The following is a 23956-nucleotide window of genomic DNA, read 5'->3' as shown; positions in this document are numbered from 1 at the left end:
ACCATGACGATGGTAAAGATGCCACAGAGCGCCCAGCCCACAAATTCAGGCACCAAAACTGAGGCATGTCTACCACACTGTGCTCCTCCATGCCAAACATGGTCCAGAACAGACACTGGAATGTCCCGTTGAAACTGGCATGTTGGGACAAAGGGAAGGATGTGAGGGGTGGGAGATGAGCCTGAGTACCACCCAGACACTCCTTCTCCCGCTTCCGGACCCAGCCAAAGGCGTTCTGCTTCCATGAAGCCCTGGAACAGCCTGGCTCATACAGACACTTGCCATTTCTGAGCTCCAGCTTCATTCTTTCAATCAGTATTAATTGGGCACATAGTAGTGCCATAGATGCTAAGGGTACAGCCATGAACAAGACAGACATGGTCCCTGTCTTCCAGGACCTTGTGTTCTAGGGTGGGAACAGGGTGTGAGATGGACACTAATTATAGCACCATTTTTAAAAAGATCACTTTCATTATTTATTTTGTTAATCATCACCCTAGGATATTTTCCTATTGACTTTTAGAGAGAATGGAAGGGAGGGGGAGAGACAGAGAAACATTGATTGGTTGCCTTCTGCACGTGCCCGGACCAGGGCCAGGGATTGAGCCTGCAACTGAGGTATGTGCCCTTGACCGGAATTGCACTCGGGACCCTTCAGCCCAGGGGGGCCGACGCTCTCTCCACTGAGCCAAACTGGCTAGGGCTATAGCAACATTTTTTTAATTGTGGCAAGTGCTATGAAGAAGCAGCATGAGATGTTATGACTTAGTCTGGGAGTTGAGGAGAGATTCTTTGAAAAGCATTCAAGCTAAGGATCCCTGGGAATCAACCAGGTGGGAGGGAATATGTGAAGAATGAGTATACAGCTCTATAGTTCCCATTGGCCCGGGCAAGTCTCGCTCCTTGGTTGGAACTCCCTTACAGGAGTTGACTCAGGTGGCTAGAGCACACAGTGCAGGAAGCTGACAACTCCTGTTCTGTCTGCTCCCCTGTGTCCAGCTGCCTCTCTCCTGTTCATTCACAACCCGCCCCCGGCCCTCCCTCTGCCAGGACCAGCTGCTGGCCCTCAGCCCTGTAACTTGGAGACCAGGAGAACTGATGGTAGTACCACACCATGAAATCTTCTGGGAAAGGAGTGAGAGGACATAGTTGCTCAAAAAAGGTGGGAATAGAATTTAAAGTCATAGCTGGAGGGGACTTTAGAGACCCTCTGGTCCAACTGCCTCACTGTACAGGTGGGGACAAAGGTTTGCCCAAGTCCCATAGCCAAGCCCAGAACCCTTCCTTAGACATTAACCCATCTGAATCCTATGACAGCTCTGTGAGCAGGACAGGAGTTTTATCACTGTTACGGCGGCGTTACTTCTGGGCCCAAGGTAAAGAACTTGCTTAAAGTCACACAGCAACACGTTTACCTGATTACATCTAGAAAGAGAGCCCACAAAACATACAGAGTTAAGTTCATGGGATCCTGGAGATTGGTCTCATGCTCAAAAATCACCTTTCCAGTACACCACAGCATCTTATTTATTAGGCAGTAATTCTTTTCACAGGACCTCAGTCTTCCTTTCAGGAAAATGGGCACAAGGATGCACACCACTCACTAGGGGAAGATATCTGGACTGTGTCCCAAAGCCCAGAAGTTCCAAAGGGGAAAAGGATGAATCCATCCTTGGGAAAATAAGGTGCCATGGTGACAGAAGCCTTGACAACTGGGAGCGGGGGCAGGCTGCGCTCAGAGGTGCCATTAGGCAGAGTCCTGAGGGAATGAGTGGAGGGGAACAGGGAGAGTGCTTGGTCTCATCAGCCCTCCTTAGCTGTCAAGAGATTCACTCCCCAGTTTTAGTCACAGGGGACAAGGAGGCCAAAACCACAGGCCCTCATGGCTCATGCCTGAGGGACCTCCCCACACATGCTGGCATGTTCTTCTACTTCCCCCGCTGAGAAATGCAGCTGGCAGATAGGGCACTGGATCCAGGACACAGGTGAGGAGCTCTCTGAGGACACCCACAGCACAGGTGGCGATGACGGTGGTGATGAGGAGGGAGAGGCTAGGTGAGGAGGGGAGGTCTCTCCACAAGTGGCAGCGTGCTGGGGAAGAATCTCAACGCTGAAGGAGCCTAAGGGGGAGGGAGAGAGGTAAGCAAAATTGGGGCTGCTCCTAGCACACCCCAAGCAGCGTGCCAAAATGCAGCTGTCTTTGTAAGAAATGAATATTTTACATGGAGACACTATCCGATCATGAATCCACTAAACATTCATCAAGTGTCTCCTATGTGCCTGACATTGTGCTAGGAGCCAATTAAACCCAGGCCCGTCCTTATGGACTGCGGTTAGAGGTAAAGCTAAGCTATGAACACAAGCAGCTATGATGCAGAGAAGGTGAGAAGTGCTAAGCCCAAGGGGATGGGAGAATGCTGCAGGAGCTCAGCTGGAAGAGGTTATCTGAGAAGATTAGAGAAGCCTTGGCAAATAAGTAATATTTGAACAGAGACTCAGAGAATAAGTAGAATTTGGACACAGAGGAAAAAGGTATGAAGGATATTCTATGCCCTCTCGGATAGTGTTTTATTTTTATTTTTTTTTGGCTTTATTTTTAAAGACATCTTTAAATATTGTATTGGCTCCTAATGAGCAGAAACAATTAGAATGAGAAAAAAATCTGATCGTGTTTTATATTGTTTTGTTCCATGTTTCTCCTTGAGGACATGGCCCCTGTCCCTTCTGCAGCTTGGCCAACACAATGTGAGCAGGTGTCCAATAAAGACTTGTATGTAACTGCACAGCAGACAGAGGCTAGGAGTCCAAGTTCAAATGTTTCCTGGCAGCGTTCCCAGATCCATTCCGCCCTCAGGGGATGCCTCGCAGTCCCACAACAACCGCCTGTGCCCAAGCAGCTTACCTGCACAAATGGGGCACTCTCCACTCTCCTGGACACTGCTAGTTTGGGCCTGCAGTCGGTGGGGTTCTCTCCGCCCTGCCTTTGCTCTCCCCTTTCTGTTTGGCTGAGAGTTTGAGTTGGATAAAGGCCTGTGAGGAAGAATAGTTAAAGACCAGCTATTAGCAAAAGGCCATAAGGGCTGAAGGAACCTTATCTTAAATTAGTGTGAAAAAAAGGTAGACTAGTTGGTGTAGAGCCAGAAGCCCTGCGTTGGAGTCCTGGCTTTCCCACTTGATGAATCAGACTTTAGGGAAGTCATTTAACCTTTGAACATCTGAGAATAGAGCTTCTATTACTGCCTTTAGGTTTATTATTTTGATGCATATCCCATAAAATTCATTCTTTTAAAGTACACTATTTGATGGTCTTAGGATATTCACAAAGATGTGTAACCACCACAGTTACAGAAGTTCACATTTTTATCACTCCCAAAAGGAACTCTGAACCCATTAGTAGCCACTCCCCACTTTTACCAGTATATCCCCACAGACTGTATATGTATGTGTGTGTGTGTGTGTGTGTGTGTGTGTGTATATATATATGTATATATATATATATTTATTAGAGGCCCGATGCACAAAGATTCGTGCAAAAATGGGCCTTCGCTGAAACCGGTTTGGCTCAGTGGATAGAGCGTCGGTCTGCGGACTGAAAGGTCCCCGGTTCGATTCCGGTCAAGGGCAAGTACATTGGTTGCGGGCACATACCCGGTAGGGGGTGTGCAGGAGGCAGCTGGTCGATGTTTCTCTCTCATCGATGTTTCTAGCTCTCTATCCCTCTCCTTTCCTCTCTGTAAAAAATCAATAAAATATATTAAGAATGGGCCTGTCTTCCCCTGGCTGCTGGCTCCGGCCGGAGCCGCCTTTCTGCCTTGGCTCTGGCCCAGAGCCGCCTTTCTGCCGTCCCACGCTGCCCAGAGGCCCAGAGCTGCTGGGGCAGTGTGGAATGCCTGCGTTGTTGCCATGGCGACGATGCAAGTGTCCCGCCCTGCCCCTGGCCGCTCGGCGCCTGCGTATGCAAATTAAACAACCATATTTGTTGGGTTAATTTGCATACTCACTTCTGATTGGCTGGTGGGTGTCGTGAAGGTATGGTCAATTTGCATATTTCTCTTTTATTAGTGTAGATCCTATCTAATAAAGAGGGAATATGCTAATTGACTATCATGCCATCACAAATGATGGCGGCACCCACAGCCAATAAGGAGGGAATATGCTAATTGACTGCCCCATCCTCAAAGATGGTGGTGCCCACAGCCAATAAGGAGGGAATAGGCTAATTGACTGCCCTGCCCTCATAGATGGCGGTGCCCACAGCCACAAGATGGCGGTGCCCAGTCCCCTCAGCCTGCCGGGGTGGCAGGCATCTGCTTCCGGAGTCCCCCAGTCCTCTTAGCCCCCCAGGCAAGCCTCAGATGGCAGCTGCCCAGCCACCCAGGGCCGCCCAGGGCTCAGGTAACCAGGGCCGGCTGAGGCTTGTGCTGCCAGCAGTGGCAGCAGCAGAAGTGTGATGGGGGCGTCGCCTTCCCCTGATCGCCAGGTCACCTCCCGCCCCTGAGGGCTCCCAGACTGTGAAAGGGGGCAGGCCAGGCTGAGGGACCCCCCTATCTAGTGCATGAATTTTCATGCACTGGGCCTCTAATGTGTGTGTGTGTGTGTGTGTGTGTGTGTATCTATATCTATCTATCTATCTATCTATCTATCTATCTATCTATCTCCAGTACATCTTCTTTGGAGGAAAATCTATTCAGATCCTTTGTCTATTTGAAATATTTTTTAAATTAGGTTCTTTATTGTTGAGTTGTAAGCGTTCCTTATATATTATAGATAAAAGTCCTTTTTCAAATGTATGATTTGGAAATATTTCCTTACATATTCTATGGGTTATCTTTTTATTTTTTTGAGTGCGTACTGAAGCAGAAAAAGATTTAAATTTTAATGACGTCCAAAAAGTACAGTGTACTCAGCTTCAAATTCTGGTTCACTACAGGGCTACCTCCTTCCCCAGCTCTAAGCCTGACAACATGTGGACAAGGACACCTTTTCTCTACTACCCTCTAGGTCCAGACTACGAGACGTAACTGAAACACGAGTGGGGAAGGACAGGTGAAGGGCAGAAAGGTTTGGGGAGGTGATATGGGTCTTTCAGGTTGACCTACTTACCTGCGGGCTTGCACTTTCTGTCTCTTCGTCTTGCCCACATCACTCTCCGAGTTTTGCTCCTCTGGTCTGGGCTCTGTGTGAGAAATGCTCATTCGGTCTAGCTCATTAACAAAAGGGCCTTCAGCCCTGGCCAGCACAGCTCAGTTAGAACATCGGCCTGCACACCAGAGGGTCTTGGGTTCAATTCCTGGTCAAGGGGTCAAGGGCACGTACCTGGGTTGCAGGTCTGATGTGTGGGAGGCAACCAATCCATGTGTCTCTGTCACATCAACATTTTTCTCTTTCTCTCTCTACCCCCCTCCCTTCTCCTCCATTCTCTCTAGAATCAATGAAAAAACAAAAATCCTCACTCCTCTAGTGAGGATAAAAAAATAAAGAAAACAAAAACAAAAGGGCCTTCACATATGATGTTCCTTCTTTTAAAAATATTCTTTCTATCCTCTTTTCCTGGTTAATTCTCACTCTTTAAGTCTTAGAGGAAATGCTAATTCCTGTGAGGAAGTTTCCCTGGGTTCTCTAATCTAAATCTGGTCATCATATCCTGTGTTGGCTTTGAAGCACTTATCACAGTTTTAAGCTTTAGATTTCCTGTGTGACACTGACACGTGCCTCTCCATTAGGAGAGGCCACACGTGCTACTGCAGTTTCATTTGCTGCGATACCCCTGGCACCTAGCACAGAGCCTTGCACAGAGATGTTCAATAAATGTGTCGAGTGAGTAATAATAACAAAACCCAGCAACAGCCATCTGTCTGGTTACTCAACACTTATGAAATACTGTGTATGGTGTTCAATATGTTTCAAAGTGCTTTCATGGCTCCAGTGCCCAGCCTGTAGGGTACCTAAAAGAGTTTAGTTTCCTTCCATTCTCCATCTCTTAAAATAATAAAACACATCCTTCTTAATGTGGCAGGCAGCTTCGGAAGTGACTGCCATTGATCCCTGCCTCCTGGTCTTCATGCCTCCCCTAGAGTGTGGGCAGGACCGAGTAACTCGTGTGGAATGAACAGAATTTGGCGAAAGCGATGGGATGTCACTTCTGTGATTAGGTTACAAGACTGGCCGCTTTCCTGCTAGCACTCTCTTTTCGCTTCCTCTGCTGAAGCAAGCGGCCATACAGTGAGATGCTCTGTGGAGGCTCTCGTGGCAGAGGAGCTGAGGGAGCCTCAGCCCACCGGCCATGAGGAAATGTAAGAGCTACGGGGCAGATCCCTGCCAGGTGAGCCTTGAGATGGCTGCAGCCTGTGACACACCCAGAGCCAGGGACCCGGTTAAACCACGCCTGGAAGCCTAACCACCAGAAACTATGAGATAATAAAGATCGTGTTAAATTTGGGGGGTAATTTGTTATGCAACAACAGATAACCAATGTACCCTGTTTCTGCAATGAAATTATATATACTGATTATTTCACTAATTTGTTCAGTTCCTTGGAATGATAAACCATTTCCTTAAAATGTTTTTCCCCAGTGAAGCAATGAGTGAAACCGAGGTTTTCAATGAGAACTCTACTTGTTTTCTCTCTCTCGCTATCTAGAATAGAAAGAGCTCTGGAGTTCACATCCCAGTTCTGCCGCTGATTAGCTGTGTGATTCAGAATACTTTACCTCTTTGAATCTCAGCTTCTTTTGTAAAATGGGTACAACAGTATCTATTTCGTAAGTTTGTGGTGAACAGCAAATGGATAAAGTTAGTAAAAGTGCCCAACAATGCAAAGTAAGAACTCTAAAATGTTTAGTGCTTTCTTCCTCTGTGACAAAAGCACACTATTCCCCAACTCTATTTCTCCAATAAGCTCCACAGGCCATCACCCTAACTTAATTGTCCTTCTGAGATGATAACAGAACATTAACACTGCAAGAGGCCTAAATACTATTTGGTTTAATTCCTTCCCTTTGAATATGAGGGAATTGAGGCCCAAAAGATAAGGATTTCTGATTCCTAGGCTAGTGCTCCTTCTTTCTTTCTTTTTCTTAAAATATGTTTTATTGATTTGAGAGAGAGGAAGGGAGAGGGAAAGAGAGAAGGAAACATTGACAGGCTGCCTCCTGCATGCCCCCTACTGGAGAATGAGCCCACAACCCAGGCATATGCCCTGACAGGGAATCAAACCGGTGACCTTTTGGTACATGGGACTACATTCAACCAATCTCTATATATATATAAAAGCCTAAGTGACCATCTGACCGTTCAACCGGTAGCTATGACATGCACTGACCACCAAGGGGCAGACACTCAATACACAGGCATGGAAACATGGAACAGACTGATGAATCTCAGAGGGAAGGGGGGAGGGTGGGAAGAGATTAACCAAAGTTCTTATATGCATACTAGAGGCTGGGTGCATGGATTCGTGCACTGGTGGGGTCCCTCGGCCTGGCCTGTGGGGATCGGGCCGAAACTGGCAGTCCGACATCCCCCAAAGGGTCCCGCCAGGCCAAGGGAACCCACCAGTCCCTTGTTTTGTTTTTCTTCTGGTAATAAGACACTGAAAATTGTCTTTTCTCCCACATGAAGTCCCATTGGTGAGCCATCCCTAAAGAGCAGTGGGGGATTCGAGGAGAAAGGATGGTGCTAGGGAGAACAAGGAGCCAAAGGAAGGTCCTGGGGCCTCACCTGCACTGTCCTGATGACTGGGACCTGGTTCTCCAGGGTTGTTTTTTGGGCTTGACACACTGGCTGGAGATGCCCTGCGGGCAGCTGAAAGCACCATGTGGGCTGAACGCCCCAAAGGCCCCGGCTGCAGCTGCTTTAGGATATTCCTAAGGTCTGAAATTTCCTTAGTGTTCCTGCAGGGAAACAGAGTACTTGGTTTCACTCAGAACAGAGACTCCATTTTGCTCACCCAAGTCAGTGGCATCTAACCAAGAAAACCAGTTTAATATCTAGATATAGGCATGGAGTATGTGATTAATTGGGGGAACCGAGGTGGGGCTTGAGTGCTTGTGAGCGACCTGGTAGTTTTTCTTTCCCAGGTGAAAGAACTGAAAAGTGGCTGGGAGACCTCTGTTCTGGCAGCTACGTACGTTTGGGGATCTGGGAAGAATGTCCTCCGGATAGAAGGATTAGCCATCCAGGGGCTGGGACCAGACTCTGAAGCATTAGAAGAGTCCTGAAAAGAAAATGAAGAAATAAGAAATACAGACTTCACCACCAGGGGACGCTGTCACCTAGTGCCAAGTATACTCCCAAACCTGAGGACTTCAGCTTAGTGAGTGGATGTATCTGCTATAACTTGTACAGGGCACCTTTGCTTATGTGTGCACACTCTCTTCCAGCTCTGAGATGTGAGATGCAGTGATTTTGTATTACTTTTAACCTCAATGCTAAGGGTTTTGTCATGATCCTAAAAGAATACGTGCTGTTGGGAAAAAAAGGGCTATGGGATTGATATCATGTGCAAATTTTTGAAAGCATATATATATATGTGTGTGTATATATATATATATGTGTGTGTATATATATACACATATACACACACATATATATATATAAATTTGTGTCTACATAAAATTGATTCATGTAGGTACAAAACTCAAATCACTCATCTCTATACACATCTATGCGAGAGAAATTATACACACATATTTCTTTATATTTTAAAGTACTGTTTTGAACTATTTGGGGACATTTTTTATCACTTTCCTAAATACTGTTTAATAATACTGTTTAATATCCAATATGATTTATTTTGTGAACAATTATTTACCTGAAGTTATAAACAACCTACCAATTTCTAGCCATCTATAAAAAGAGATGTGTATATATGTATGGGTATATAGATATATGACACATCTCTTTCTAGCATTAGCCAATATATCTATTACAGGTATTTTATAAACCTCTCTCCTTCAAACTCCAGGAAGGTCTATGTGTAATAATCATACAGATCATTTCTACATAGATTTTATGTGGAATGCTACAATTTCTTAATTCTTTGCCAAAATGCAATTTATCTGTTGATTCATCTGTGGCTATTTCCTTTTTTATTTTTCTAAATTTCCTTGAATTTAAAAAAATTAAACATTTTTTTCTTTAATTTTAAGCTCTGATTTTTTAAAAAATATATACTTTTACTGAAAATTTTTTAGAGAGAAAGGAAGGGAGAGGGAGAAATAGAAACATTGATGAGAGAGAAACATCATCAATTGGCTGCCTCCTGCATGCCCCCTACTGGCGATCGATCCTGGGCATGTGCCCTGACAGGGAATAGAACTGGAAACCTCTTAGTGCATGGGATGATGCTTAAGCCACTGATCAACACCAGCCCGTCTTCAGCTCTGATTATTCCATCACGGATTCTTTTATTTTTTTAAAATATATTTTATTGATTTTTTACAGAGAGGAAGGGAGAGGGATAGAGAGTTAGAAACATCGATGAGAGAGAAACATCGATCAGCTGCCTCCTGCACACCCCCTACTGGGGATATGCCCGCAACCAAGGTACATGCCTTTGACTGGAATTGAACCTGGGACCCTTCAGTCCGCAGGCCGATGCTCTATCCACTGAGCCAAACCAGTTAGGGCAATCACAGATTCTTTTAAAGGTAAATGTCTTTCTTGTAAAGCATGACCTTGGCCTCATTATGCACATTTGAGAAATAGTTTTTTTATTCACATTCATTGTTTAATATTTTCTAATTGGAAATTATTTTGCAACCTCATTTTGGACCTTGCATTAATTTTGAAATACTTTGTTTACTTTACCAGGATTTTTCTTTTTTCTTTACCATGTCTCATAAATTTTAGAGTGAATACTATACAGGGTAACTAGCTGGATGTGTAGAGATGGTTATTTAACTTTAACTCTAAATGCGATTAATTATTAGGAAATGAGCTCTCCAGCACAGGCTAAGTGAAGCCAGGTGGCCTGGGTTCAAATCCATTCCAAGATTTATTTAGCAGTGTGACCTGGGACATCCCACTAAACTTCTCTGGCTTCTGTTTTCCTTACTAGAAAATTTGTGATCATAAAAGACGCTACTTTACAGGATTAAAACCCTTATATTTTGCTTTCACTATACCTTACCGTTGGAATGATACATTTTTTTTTTAAAAGCCTATGGCACTTTAGAGGTCATAAATTGTAAAACTGAGTGCTATCAATTTGTTACCGTGTATCAATCCTCTTGTAGAAATGTTTCAGGATCTCCGTACCCTGTGGTCTCATTGAGGTACCTGAAACAGGTTTCATTCTGCCATTGATGTTCAATGCCTTTCTGACATTACGGCTCTGGAGTTGCTGACTCCTTTCCTCCTTGATCCCATCTTGGTTCTAAAGGTGCAGAGTAATTTACTAGACAGGCGCTTTAACCAGCTAAGCCACACAGCCAGCCCAGGTGCAGAGTAATTTAGATGGCCAAAATGGAAAAGATTCTATGAAGTCTTTATTTATCCTATAATTAGGGAGATCGTCTGTCCTAGTTTGCCTGGGAAGTCGTGCCTATTATGTCTGTTGCCTCAGAATAATAATAATTATTATTTTTTAAAATATATTTTATTGATTTTTTACAGCGAGGAAGGGAGAGGGATAGAGAGCTAGAAACATCGATCAGCTGCCTCCTGCACACTCCCCACTGGGTATGTGCCCGCAACCAAGGTACAAGCCCTTGACCGGAATCGAACCAGGGACCTTTCAGTCCGCAGGCTGACGCTCTATCCACTGAGCCAAACCAGTTAGGGCAATAATTATTATTTAAAAAATATTTTTATTGATTTCAGAGAGGAAGGGAGAGGGAGAGAGAGAGAGAAAAAAAAAACACACATCAATAATGCGAGAGAATCATTGGCCGGCTGCCTCCTGCACACCCCACACTGGGGATTGAGCTCACAACCCAGGCATGTGCCCAGACCAGGAATTGAACCGTGACCTCCTGGTTCAAAGATCGATGCTCAACCATTGAGCCACGCCAGCTGGGCTCAGTATAATTATTAATAGCACTCTTTTTTGGTCTCAGTTTGGATGACAAGTTTTATGATAACTCTATCTACAACTCCCTTCTGAAAGGTCATTTACATAATGAACATGTACATTCAAAGCCTACTTTGTTCCAGCTGCTAGGAATGCATTATGGAACAAGACAAACAGGTTCCTAATCTCACAGAGCTTCCACTTGATTGAATAGCTCTAGCTCCATTCACGTCAGCTCCCAGCACTGAGATATGGGGACCTGGCAGAGCACACTGAACTGTTTCCACTGGCCTTTTGCATTTTTTATCCCTTTCCACAATGAAGAGTAAATCTCAAACCAAGCTTTCCTTGTCTCAGCTCTCTGGGTCTCTCCTGTGGCTGTACAAGAGCATCTACTCCTCCTCTGTCTGCTCTAACTCCCTTTTCTCTTCCCAATGTCCAGTCTCTTCCTTTTCTCAGTAACCTCAATAAGAGTGACACTTGTGAGGTTCACTCTTGGGAACTGAAATTCTTTTGGTTATGTCAAATGTTTGAAGCTTCTAAAAATCTACAGTGTGCATAGAAGTACTGTGGTGTAAATGATAGGAGGGTCTGATTTCTGGTCTCTACTCAATTTTGACGTGCTGTGTGAATTTGAATATGTAAGTTTCCCTCTCTGAGATGTAAAATGAGGTGGTTAGGATTTGATGATCTCTAAGTATTTTTCCATCTCTAGAATTTTATGATTCTAGCTTTGTGTGATTATATCTTCATATTTGTTTGTGAGTGAATTACAGTACAGGGTACTGGCTTGGAAAGATAAATGGAGACACCACTGATAGGAAAGGAGGAGTCAGCCCTGGCCGGTGTTGCTTAGTGGTTGGAGCGTCTGCCTGGGCAGTGAGGGGTCATGGGTTTGATTCCTGGTCAAGGGCACGTGCCTAGGTTGCAGGTTTGATCTCAGTCCTGGAGAGGGCATGTGTTGGAGACAACCAATGGATTATCTCTCTCACATCAATGTTTCTCTCTCCCTCTTTCTCCCCCTTCCTCCCTCCCTTCTACTCTCTCTGAAAAGCAATGAAAAAAATATCCTTGGGTGAGGATTAACAAAAAAACAACAACAACAACAACAACAAAAAGGAGTCATAATATGCTTAGGAAGAAAGAAAAATTAGAAAACTTGTTGAGAAAAGGGAAGATAAATTGATTAGATATTTATAGATAGCCAGAAACCTATACATCTTCTAGGCGGCATACAGGGAGAGAAAGCAGGAGAACACATGAAATTGCAAAGCACATATCTAAGAAAAGGTAGGTGGGTTAGGGAACAACAATGACAGAGGGAATGTAGTGAGTCCTGGTTGTTTCAGGTGCTAGAAGGAAAAGTCTGATGAAAGCTAGAGTCTCCAATAACCCAGAAATAAAGTATAAGATTAAGTTTGAATTCCAAAAGAATTAAAAAAAATATACTTTTATTGATTTTTTACAGAGAGGAAGGGAGAGGGATAGAGAGTTAGAAACATCGGATGAGAGAGAAACATCGATTAACTGCCTCCTGCACATCCCCTACTGGGGATTTTCCCGCAACCAAGGTGCATGCCCTTGACCGGAATCGAACCTGGGAACCTTCAGTCCGCAGGTCGATGCTCTATCCACTGAGCCAAACCGGTTAGGGCCCCAAAGAATTTCTTAATGGCTAAAGAACAATGGCCCACCAGCTCTGTGTACACTATACTGAAGGCTCACTCACTTGAACCTTTCACATGTAAAAGGGAAGGTGTGCACTCCTACCTTTAAGAAAGTGTAGCGAGCCCATTTACGTTTGTATTTGAATGTGTGTGTGTGTGTGTAACTCAATCAAGCACCAGCTTCCTAACCAGAAACTGAAAGGATGGGAAAATATTAAGTCCTTATTCCACCAGTGCACATACCTGACTCAGCCCAGAGCTCACAGGGGCTGAGGGATCCACCGCAGGGTCATCTAAGGAGTCCCGAGAGGAGCACACACGCAGGAAGGCCAGGCCAAAGGACTGATGACGTGTGAAGGGTTGGGAGCAAGTCAGGCGAAGTCGATCCCATGATTCACCTGAGGCTGGAGCCAGGAAATCATCTCCAGGAAAAGAAAATGAGGGGGACAGGAAATGTATGAATGGGAGGGAGAAAGCTCAATACCGAGGAACGGAAAGAAAGGACAGGGACTATATAAACTCCAACAAAAGGAATAATGAAGGTCATCAGTAACTGACCCCTCAGTCCTTGGTGCTCAGGGTTTGGCAGTGTAAAACAGGCCAGTCGGGGTCCTCTCAGACACCATCACTCCTCCCTGTCACAGGTCCACACCATTCCCAGCATGGGTACATCCGCATTCTACACTTCTCCATGTCTCATTTTAACAGGAAGTATCTGTAGTGTTACTTGCTCACTGGGTTAGATGATCTGCATCTACCCTTCCTGGACCATGAGACTTCAGCCTCCCACAAGCACTCCATGCACTAGGCTTGCACTCACAGTGTCACACACCAGTACTACAAACCCTTCTCACCTTCAGTTCCCAGCACTATCTATTAAGACCTCATCTCCTCCACCTTGTATGCCCCTCCCTTACCATTCTTCCTTCACATTACAAACACCTCCAATGTAAACACAGACAAATCCGAAGTCCCCAGAGGCCAGGAGTTCAGATCTTATGTGGTGCCTAGTGAACGCAGAGATCTGCATAGAACAGAATTCAGGAAACACTACAGGCTACGTCACTATAACTATCATATAGTCTCCTATCACTTATGTAAACATTCATCCTACATTCACACTTACATTTATACAAACAAAAGCACACTAGTCACAAATGTGTGTTCTGTACCCGGTTTCACTGAATCATGTTGAGTATAAATATAAATCATAGCTCATAAATATCCCAAGGGATGTTTTCTCATCATGGAGAACGCACTCACAAACACACTGCATGGATGTTCACTTGTTAACTAATCACTGTCTCCCCAATAGATATAACTAATCCCTGCATAGGTTCCCTCCCACAATATATATGCCTACCAGCCCTCTACTGTACTGCAGCCTTTTCGCATAATCTGTCTCTCTTCCTGAGTCTCTCCCATTTCTGCTCTTGCCCTCCTTACCATCTTTAAACATGCGGACCCCTGAGCGGTTTTTCCCCTGCTTTGAATCAGCTAGGGACATTAGCGTGGTTGCAGGGAGCAGGGTGACAAAAGGTCTGTCCAGGGACCAGGAAGAACGGCCCACATCAATTTGCAGGAAAGCACAGCCACAGTTACCTGGGGACAAAAGGTTGAGAGAAGGATAAGGGTTATAGGATGAGGGCTCCCCTGACTGTACACAAGGGAATCAGGTGGGAAGAGGACATTTCTCCATTCTAACTATAGCTAACTGGAAGCCCAGAAAGGCCAAGCAACACAATGAGCCAGTAACTGAAGTGAAACGAGACCTCAGCCCCACTAAATGACATTGTGAAGGTAGGTTCACCATGTTCCTCCCAGCCAGAAAGAAGCCTTCCCCTACTGAAGACACTCGCTGTTTCCCTGTCCTCTGGCTCTGGCAGGCAGTGCCAAACTCTTATCTCTCTCTTTTTAAAAAAAAATATATTTTATTGACTTTTTACAGAGAGGAAGGGAGAGGGAGAGAGAGTTAGAAACATCAACGAGAGAGAAATATCATCAGATGCCTTCTGCACACCCCCTACTGGGGATGTGCCCGCAATCAAGGTACATGCTCTTGACCGGAATCGAACCTGGGACCCTTGAGTTCGCAGGCCGATGCTGTATCCACTAAGCCAAACCGGTAAGGGCTCTTATCTCTCTTAAATCCTTGCTAGGGAGGCTCTGGCCAGGTAACTCAGTTGGTTAGTGTCATCCCAATACACTGAAGTTGTAGGTTCAATCCATGGTCAGGGCACATACCAGAATCAACCAATGAATGCATAAATAAGTGAACCAACAAATTGATACCTCTCTCTCCCCCTCTCTCCCTCCAGCTTCCTTTCTCACTCTCAGTAAAAAAATAAATAAAAATTCAAAAAAGAATTAAAAAAATAAATCCTTGCTAGGGAGCCTGCCATCTCTCTGTCCCGACAGAGCTGAGATCAATGGTCTTTGTCACCTCTCTATTCCAGAGAATTCTAAGGCCAACCTTTTCAACCCATAAACTCCTATGAAGGCTTCCTGGATGAGCCAGCACAGTCCATCCCCAGCATCCTCTTGACATTGATATTTAGAAGAGTATAAATTCTATTTGTTGCATTTAGTTATGTCAATGTCCTAAGGTTGCACCCAGACCACTCAGATTAAAGCAGGGGAGGTATGTTGCTTAATTCAAGGAGTGCCATTCACATTCAATTCTATGTGAATGGAATCCTTAGAGTTCTTGCCAGCACCACATACCTGCCCCAAGGGCCACATCTCCCTTTCACACCAGTTAAGGCTGATCAGCCAGCCTGAATTGAGACATTTTGGTGGAGCATTTGGAGGGGAGTGTTACTCCTATGTTCTCCTGCAGAGTCTCCTAGGCCCCCAGAGAACTCACTCACCCACATCAATGTAGCCAATGGGCACTGCCCTTTCCAGCTGTAGTTCTACTTTTAGTTGCCCACTCTTGTCCTGAGGGCAACTGAGCCAAGGTCCCCTCTGTCTGTCTGGGTTCAGCAAGTTCTCCACAGGATACTTGGGATCCTAAGTCAGAGAGAGGAGAGTATCAGGAACCTTCCTGAGCCCAAGGGAACAAAGGATGCCCATGAATGAGGGGTCCCTAGACTCCCAAACCTTTCCAGGCATCCCAACACGATAGGAAAGGCACTAGACAGGAGTCCATAGGAATGTGGCATCACATACCAAGAGATTTACAGACACTGTTTTCCTCTCTGTCATTTACCAGACTACCTCATTTAATTCTCAGAACAACTTTAGGTGGTTACTATTATTGCTTTATAGTTAACAGATCAATAAGCTGAAGCTTGGGTTCAGAAATTTACCCAAGGCCAAAGGCCGAATAACCAATCTGAGTCAGAACTCCCAGGTTTCTGAATCTAGAGCTCTTAACCACCACACTATACTATTTTTTTCTTTTATTTATTTTTAATATATTTCTTTATTGATTTCAGAGAGGAAGGGAGAAGGAGAGATAGAAACATTAATGATGGGAGAGAATCATTGATCGGCTGCCTCCTGCACACCCCCTACTAGGGATCAAGCCTGAAACCCAGGCACGTGCCCTTGGCTGGAATCGAATCTGGGACCCTTCAGTTCGCAGGCTGACACTCTTATCTACTGAGCCAAGCCGGCTAGGGCCTATTTTTTCTTTTTTTTTTAATCTTCACCTGAGGACATGGAGAGAGAGAGAGAGAGAGAGAGAGAGAGAGAGAGAGAGAGAGAGAGAGAATAAGAAAGAGAAATATTGATTAGTTGCCTTTTGCAACCTGCTCCAACCAGGGACTGAACCTGACCGTGAATCGAACTGGCAACTCTTTGGTGCATAGGATGTAGCTCAACCAACTGAGCCATTCTGATGGGGCTTCATTTATTTTTATTTTTAAAATACTCACCTGAGGATATGTTCATTTATTTTAGAGAGATAAAGTGAGAGAGAGAAAAAACCCCAACATCAATGGGAGAGTGAAAGCCAGTGTCAAAAGGCTGCATGCTTTATATGAGTTCAACTATATAACATTCTGGAAAAGGCAAAATTATGGAGAGAGTAAAAAGATCAGTGCTTGATAAGGGTTAGGGGAGATGGAGGGATAAAATAAGAGCACAGAGAGTTTTTAGGGCAGTGAAACTACTCTGTATGATACTCTGATGATGGGAACGTTATACATTTGGCAAAACCCATAGACTGCACATCAGTAGTGAAGTCTAAGGTAAATTTTGGACTTTGGGTGATAATGATGTAGGTTTATCAGCTGGAACAAATGCATCACTCTGGTGGAGGAATGTTGATAATGCTGGAGGCTATGCATATTTGGGGGCAGGGTGCATATGAGAAATCTCTTTACTTTCCATTCAATTTTGCTGTGAACCTATAGCAGCTCTAAACAAGTATTTTTGTTGTAGTTGTTAATCCTCCTCACCCCAAGGATATTTTTTCCATGAACTTTTTAGAGAGAGTGGAAAGGAGGAAGGGCAAGAGAGAAAGAGGGAGGGAGAAAGAGAAAAACAGCAATGTGAGAGAGACACATTGATTGGTTGCCTCCCATATGTGCCCCCACCAGGCTGGGGATTGAACCCGCAACCCAGGTACGTGCCCTTGACTGGAAATTGAACCCACCACCCTTCGGTCCGGGGTCGACACTCTAACCACTGAACAAAACTGGCTAGGAGGAAAGGCAAAGATTTGCATCTAAGTTTACAACTGATGGTTAGAAATAAAGTGATTCATTCAAAGGCTGCAATAGCAATACTGAGATAGAAATTTTCAGTTCTAACCCAAAGTCAGGTATTTTTTGGTGGGTAGGCCTTGAGCAAACTACTTTCTCTCTTTGGATCTAAATTTCTTCATCATAAGTGGAGAGACTAGTTTCATGGTCTTCAATCTTGTTTTTTGTTTTAGCAATAAAACCCTTCCTTTTAACTGAAGTCTTATACCAAAGTGTGTGTGTGTGTGTGTGTGTGTGTGTGTGTGTGTGTGTGTGTGTTTTCAATAAAAAGCACAGCTCTGGTTAAAGTACAGTTTGGGGGCCTAGAGATATACTTGTCCCTTCTCCCTTCAACTTCTAGAAGTGGGTCCCCACAGAGTACAGTTGGAAACCACAATATTATAAGATAGCTAGCCTGGTGGGCGTGGCTCAGTGGTTGAGCATTGACCTATGAACCAGGAGGTCACAGTTTGATTCCTGGTTGGGGCACATGCCAGGGTTTCGGGCTCAATCCCCAGTGTGGGGCATGCAGGAGGCAGCCGATCAATGATTCTCTGTCATCGTTGATGTTTCTTTCTCTTTCCCTCTCCCTTCCTCTCTGAAATCAATAAAAATATATTTTAAAAAAGAAGATAGCTAGTGCTCTCTTGAGGAGCCCTAGCCAGCTTGGCTCAGTGGATAGAGCATCAGCCTGTGGACTCAAGGGCCCCAGGTTTGATTCTGGTCAAGGGCATATGCCGGAGGTTGCAGGCTCGATCCCCAGTAGGGGGCATACAAGAGGCAGCCAATCAATGATTCTCTCTCTAGCATTTTATAAGGCTGACACTATGAAGAAAACCATTTAGGCTGACCATATAGATAAGGAGGATAAGAGTAACTTTTATTCCATTTCACTTAGGAGTTGATACAGTAGTTCCTAAAGACACTCTAAGGGTCTTTCTGAAATGTGTAGAGATGCCTATGACGGTCATAATGACCAGGAAGTATTATGTCATTAGGGTCTAGAGGCCCTGGAGGCTAAATATTCCACCATGCAAATGATACTGCTATAAAATGCAGGCTTATCTGACCCAAAATGTCAACAGCAACCCTTGAGAAAGACTAGGATAACAGAAGGGGAAGAGCAGGGAGAATGGGTAAATGGATAGGGAAATGACAGTAGAGGAAAGGGAGGGAAGTCCTTATCAACACCGTGGATTGGTGCTGGGTCCTGGCATCCAGCTGTAACCAGAATAATCGGGATTTCCTGAAAGTGGACTTTTAGGGAGAAGGCTGAGATCACCTTTGCTGATGGTGCCGATATCCTCACCGGTCAGGGATGACACTGAGTGTCCTGGTCTGCTCTCAGTGACGGAGTGATTAAACTTCCCTCTGGGAACCCTGGTACAGACTTCGATCCTATAGCTTTGCCATTTCCCTCCAAACTAAGGGTGGAATCTGAGGTGGTTTCTTTCTTTACCTTGAATTCCTGGGAACACTTCTTTTATGTGTCCGGCATTGCTCTGGGAACAGCCTGAGGGCGAGAGCTATGTTCCCTCACTTCCACTCTGGACTCCCAAAGAAGGGACAATGTGTCTCCTATTAGACTGTGTGTTTCCTGAAAGTGGAGCCAAGCCCTCTATTCCTCCCCCCACCCCGCCCCCCACTCTGTTCAGTCACCAAGGAAAAAAACATGCCTGCTAATTAATATACCTGAGAGGAAAATGATACCACGTGGCTAATCTTCACAGGAGCCATGGCAGGCCCAGCAGCTGCCCCCAGTACAAGGTAAAAATGCTTTCTCCTGAGATTTCTTCTGTCACCACTTTGGCACTGTCTACATTTTCATCCCGTCAGCTTCCAGAAGAGAAAGAATACTACTCCTGAAGAAGAGAACAAACAAAAAATAAACTAGCCACGGCTGTTCCTCTGGTAACAGTAGTTATTTGCAGCAGTCAGACTGTAACGGATTACCATGACTACCATGATGGGAGACAGGGACCAGATCTGCACCAACTGATGAGATTCCAACAAATGGAAACAACTGGAATGCAACCACAGGGCAATGGAGCAGCAAGTACAAAAGATATATTGATATGTTAGTGTTGAATTTTTATGTAGGTGAGCTCCCAAGGGCATGGATTGTGCCTTAAATCATTCATCTTTATATCCCTAGAGTCTGGCACATAGTAAAGATGTGCAACAAATGTTCACCTAAATATATGATGCAATTGTCCTTTAGTTGTTGTTTTCTTCCCGTAAAAATGCATCTTCCTAATTTAGCTTTGCATTAAGTCACTTAGAAATCTTCAATGGCTTGCTGATGGTAGGTACTTAATAAATACTAGTGCAGCTTGGCCCCTCAAACATCCACAATGTAGATCTCTACATTCCCTGCTTCATCTCCTATTCCTTTCATCTGAGGATTTTCTTTATTTATTTAATCTTAAAAATTCATATGGGTATTTGTACTTTGGTCTTTGCTAGACTTTTTATGGAAAATTTTTAATATATGCAAAAACATACATATTAGTATGATGTTCTCTCATGCATCTATCACCTAGCTGCAACAATTCCTTGGCCAGAGGTGTTTTAAAGTTGTCTGAGTGTCTATAGATGGATCTCTCTCCAAATATTTATTCCCTGCCCTTTTAACTCATGTGTGTGGCCCAGCTGGCCCCTGAATATAGGTCCACGACCCACTATACTCCTGGCCTCAGTGGTCTTCTTGCCTCCTTCCCACCAAATATTTTTCTCACCTCCAAGATTTTGCTCATGCTATAACCTCTGCTTGGAATGCTCTTTCCCTTTCCCACCTGCCAAATGGAATGTATCTCTGATTGCTCAAATGTCACCTCCATGCTGCCAACCAGCTCTAGGTGACCACTTCATCCTCTCAATTCTGTATTACAATTATCTAAATATATGTCGTATGTCCCTTGACCGATGGTAAGCTCTTAGAGAACAGGCTTCACATCTGATCCATTTCTAAATCCTCAATGTAACAGGAAGAAACTTACAGTTCCAGACTAGCAAATATCTGTTAAATTAATGACCATAAAAATTGAGCTTCAAAAGGCCAGTAGTCATGGAATGCTCAGAGTGGGGCAGTAACAGACTCTTAGCGAAGGGCATCTAAAGGTCAAGTGTTCCTCACAGGTCACATTCAATATGGTGCCAAGGCTTCAAAAAGAGAAGAATGCAGGATGAGTCCTGAGTTAGCCTTCTAGGCCTCCGGATTAATTAGAGCTGATTATTCCCATAATAGGGGCTCACTGTACATTCAACAAATTTTCCTATTCTATGCTAGATATTGGAAATATAAAAATAAGTAAGATATGATCTCTGTTTTGGAGAAAACTCCAAGTGTACATTTATGATGTGATGTGAAAATGCAATCATTTCTCATCACCAACATACTGATGTCTGACCTAGCCAGCCCCCAAACTAACTACACGGTAGGCTTAGAGACCCTGAAGCTGTCAATGTTGGATATTTCATTTAGTTAATATTTTAGGGGCTGTCTGGTAGACACCAGGTTATGTACTGCATACACAGTGCTGCATACACAGAGGTGAATAAGACATACACACTATTTTTCATGAAGATCACTGTCTATCAAATTGCCTGTAGTTATCCAAGGATTAAGTACTTTCTAGCCTCCTTGCCCCAGCTTATGCACGGTTGCTCTTGTTTTGTTTTGGTCAATGGCTTGTTTACTCTGTCTCCCCACTAATTAGTGAGCTCTTTGAGGATATGGATTTTTGGCATGTTCATCATCTCCCACACCTCAGAGAGGTGCTGAAACACAAATAACGATTGAAAAGAGTAATTAATAAGTCAATATAATTCAAATCAGAATTTCAGCAGAAGTTTCTGGCAAACATGACAAACTCATTAATCAATAAAGGGCCACAAGTTGCTAAGACAATTCTAGAAAGAAAGATTAAAGGAGTTGAACCCCACTTCTTTAATTGAAACATATTATCTATAGAAACAAGCATGTAGATACCAGAAACAGACTCATATACGTAAGAGATTGTAAGAGAGCAGGATCATGATTCTGTCAGATAAAAGATGAACTAATAAATGGTCTTCAGAAAACTGGTTCACAACGTGAAGAAAAATAAAAGAAGATCCCTATCTTGTAACATATTTGAAAAATTATACTCAAATGGATCAAAGATAGAAACATTAAAAATACTTTAAGGTAACACAAACAAGGCTGAAATACAAATGACTGACTAAAAGAAGATATTTGCAATACATCAACTTGGATAGTATTCAGAATATATATATTTTTAAGTACTACAAATTAGTAAAAAAAGGGCAAGCAGTTCAAAAGAAAACTGGAGAAAAGATGTAAACATACAATTCACTAAAGATGAAATCTGAATGACCAAAAATCCATATTAACAAATCTTGGCTTCGCTAGTAATAAGGAAATTGCAAATACCTGGGAAAAAAATTAAATGTTTATAATATAAAGGATTGGCAATAATGTGGGGAAATGGGCCCTCTTATAAACACTTCCAGAACATCTTAATTCTGACAAGCTACATTTCCAGTATTTAACTTATTTGAACAGTGCAGCTCTAGAGTGACTCACATGTGCATAAAAAGACACATACAATGTTTCTAATAGCAAAAATCATAAAACTCTAGTGAAATGTTATATATCACGCAGTTGAATACTATTTAACAGTTAAAAGGAATACTTAGGTGTAAATATACAGAAACATGGACAGACCTCAAAAAATTAGAGTGAAAGAATTACAAATGATACACAGAAAATAGCACTTATGTTCATTAAAAAAGTTAAACAATACAATACTTATAGTTTGTACATACACTTTTTTTTTTTAATGGACTGAGAGAATACCAGCTAATTATACTAGTTGCTTCTGGGGAGGATGAAAGAGTAATGGGCCTGAGAGTAGAAGACAGATAAGTTCAACTTTTATTTGTATTATTTTATCTTTTTTAAAAATATATTTTTATTGATTTCAGGGAGGAAGGGAGAGGGAAAGAGAGAAACATCAATGATGAGAGAATCATTGATCAGCTGCCTCCTGCACACCCCACACTGGGGCTCAAGCCCATAACCTTGGCATGTGCCCTTAATAGGAATGGAACCTGGGACCCTTCAGTTCACAGGTGGATGCTCTATCCACTGAGCAAAACCGGCCAGGGCTAAAATAGATTTTTATTCATTTCAGAAAGGAAGGGAGAGGGAGAGAGAGATAGAAATATCGATGATGAAAGAAAATCATAGATAGGCTGCCTCCTGCATGCCCAACTGGGGATCGAGCCCACCACCTGGGCATATGCCCTGAACAGAATCCAATCGTGATCGATGCTAACTCACTGAACTACACCGGCTGGGCTTATTTTTTCTTTTTTAAACGTGAGGAAGCAAATAGATCATAATGTCAATAGTCAATGTGGGGTAAAGGTATAGATATAATATTCTCTGTCTTAAGTTTCACATAGTAAAAATAATTCCCATTTTCAGGAAAAAAAAATTCCCATTTTAAGTAAATAAGATGGCTGCAGATGGTAAAAATATTATCCTGTAACTTCCTGCCAGTCCCCAAATAGCTGACTGGCATTCTAGTCTTGTGAGCCCACAAGTCATCCTAGCTCTATTCATGGGATAGCTGCAGCAGGGATGCCCAGGGGGCGTGAGCAGGAGCTGCAGGCTTGTGAAGTGTTGGGTCCGGATGGACAAATAACAGGTTTTTGGAAATGAATTACAATACTAAGCTATAAATTGGAGTGCAGCACAGTAAATATGATGTATAAGAAGGGGGAAAGGTAGGTGCTGGAGACGCAGGATGTAGCGTAGGAAGGAGTACCTAGAAGTGTGACTTGGATCCGAAGACTTGAGACCCGAAGAAGCAGTTTGGGGGCCGTGGAGGTACAGCAAGGCTCTTCAACTTCTAGAGCCTAAGCCGCTCGCTACTTCCACTGCTCCTCGGAACGCGCTGTTCTGGCGACTCCTCCTCCCTTTCGGCCACTACCCTGCCATCTACAACCCCCAACACCCTCCACCCGGGGCAATGAACCTTAAAGAGCCACCGCAGCCTGAGATCGTGGACCGCAAACACATTCTCCCGCCAATTCGGCCCTTTGACCTCCGCCTTCTGACCCAGAGAGCTACTCTTCCGCCTCTCGAAGCCCGGGAATTCGTTCTGGGGCCTCAAAAGCCGTTCTTTCTGAAAAATGACTCCCTAGGAGGCAAGAAGTCAAATGCCGTGAGCAGTAAGATATGTTACAAATATATTCTCATTCACTAAAAATCTCTGATCCGGAGCGGAATGAAAACTTCCGGGTCAGATTCAATGTATTCTGGGAAATGTAGTTCTTAGCTTCCACGCCTCACTCTTTGGAGCCTAGGGTGAGGGAGCGTCGCGAAAGTTGACGGATTATGGACCCTTCTCTTTCGTTCTCCAAAGGGGAGAATTGTTGAAATATTTGCCCTGAAAATAATACACGATCAGCTTCTCATTTTCCAAGAACGCTCCAACGCCGAAGCTTGGAAATGCGAGGGAACCGTTCCTCCTTGACCTTTAAGTGAGTATCAGGTAGATGGTCTCTTAGTC

General features: G+C 43.8%; 1 protein-coding gene across 2 annotated transcripts; it reads right to left on the bottom strand.

The window, feature by feature from the left end:
* Positions 1 to 1489: 1489 nt before the first annotated feature.
* On the bottom strand, positions 1490 to 23616 carry XNDC1N (XRCC1 N-terminal domain containing 1, N-terminal like). 2 transcript variants are annotated; one of them, XM_028158194.2, is made up of 10 exons: positions 23210 to 23616; positions 19065 to 19234; positions 15552 to 15693; positions 14128 to 14283; positions 12925 to 13103; positions 8130 to 8215; positions 7720 to 7892; positions 5104 to 5176; positions 2903 to 3030; positions 1490 to 2120 (listed from the first exon to the last, which is right to left on the bottom strand). In XM_028158194.2, the coding sequence occupies exons 2-10, from the start codon at positions 19107 to 19109 to the stop codon at positions 1888 to 1890; spliced, it is 1215 nt and encodes a 404-aa protein (XP_028013995.2). In that variant the 5' UTR covers positions 19110 to 19234; positions 23210 to 23616; the 3' UTR covers positions 1490 to 1887. The 2 variants fall into 2 exon arrangements, with proteins under 2 accessions (XP_028013995.2, XP_054580915.1); XM_054724940.1 differs by lacking the exons at positions 1490 to 2120; positions 7720 to 7892 and having other exon boundaries at positions 2969 to 3030.
* Between the last annotated feature and the right edge of the window lie 340 nt (positions 23617 to 23956).

Source organism: Eptesicus fuscus, chromosome 13 (genome assembly GCF_027574615.1).
Source record: "Eptesicus fuscus isolate TK198812 chromosome 13, DD_ASM_mEF_20220401, whole genome shotgun sequence".
Lineage (NCBI taxonomy): Eukaryota > Metazoa > Chordata > Mammalia > Chiroptera > Vespertilionidae > Eptesicus > Eptesicus fuscus.
This window is presented reverse-complemented; position numbering and strand designations above follow the sequence as displayed.

Coding starts and splice junctions, on each gene's coding strand:
- XNDC1N (XM_028158194.2), bottom strand. CDS start 19,109: ATGGCTCCTGTGAAGATTAGCCACGTGGTATCATTTTCCTCTCAG. Junction 15,694..19,064: donor TGGTATCATTTTCCTCTCAG/GTATATTAATTA, acceptor TCTCTGACTTAG/GATCCCAAGTATCCTGTGGA. Junction 5,177..7,719: donor CAGTCATCAGGACAGTGCAG/GTGAGGCCCCAG, acceptor TTTCTCACACAG/AGCCCAGACCAGAGGAGCAA.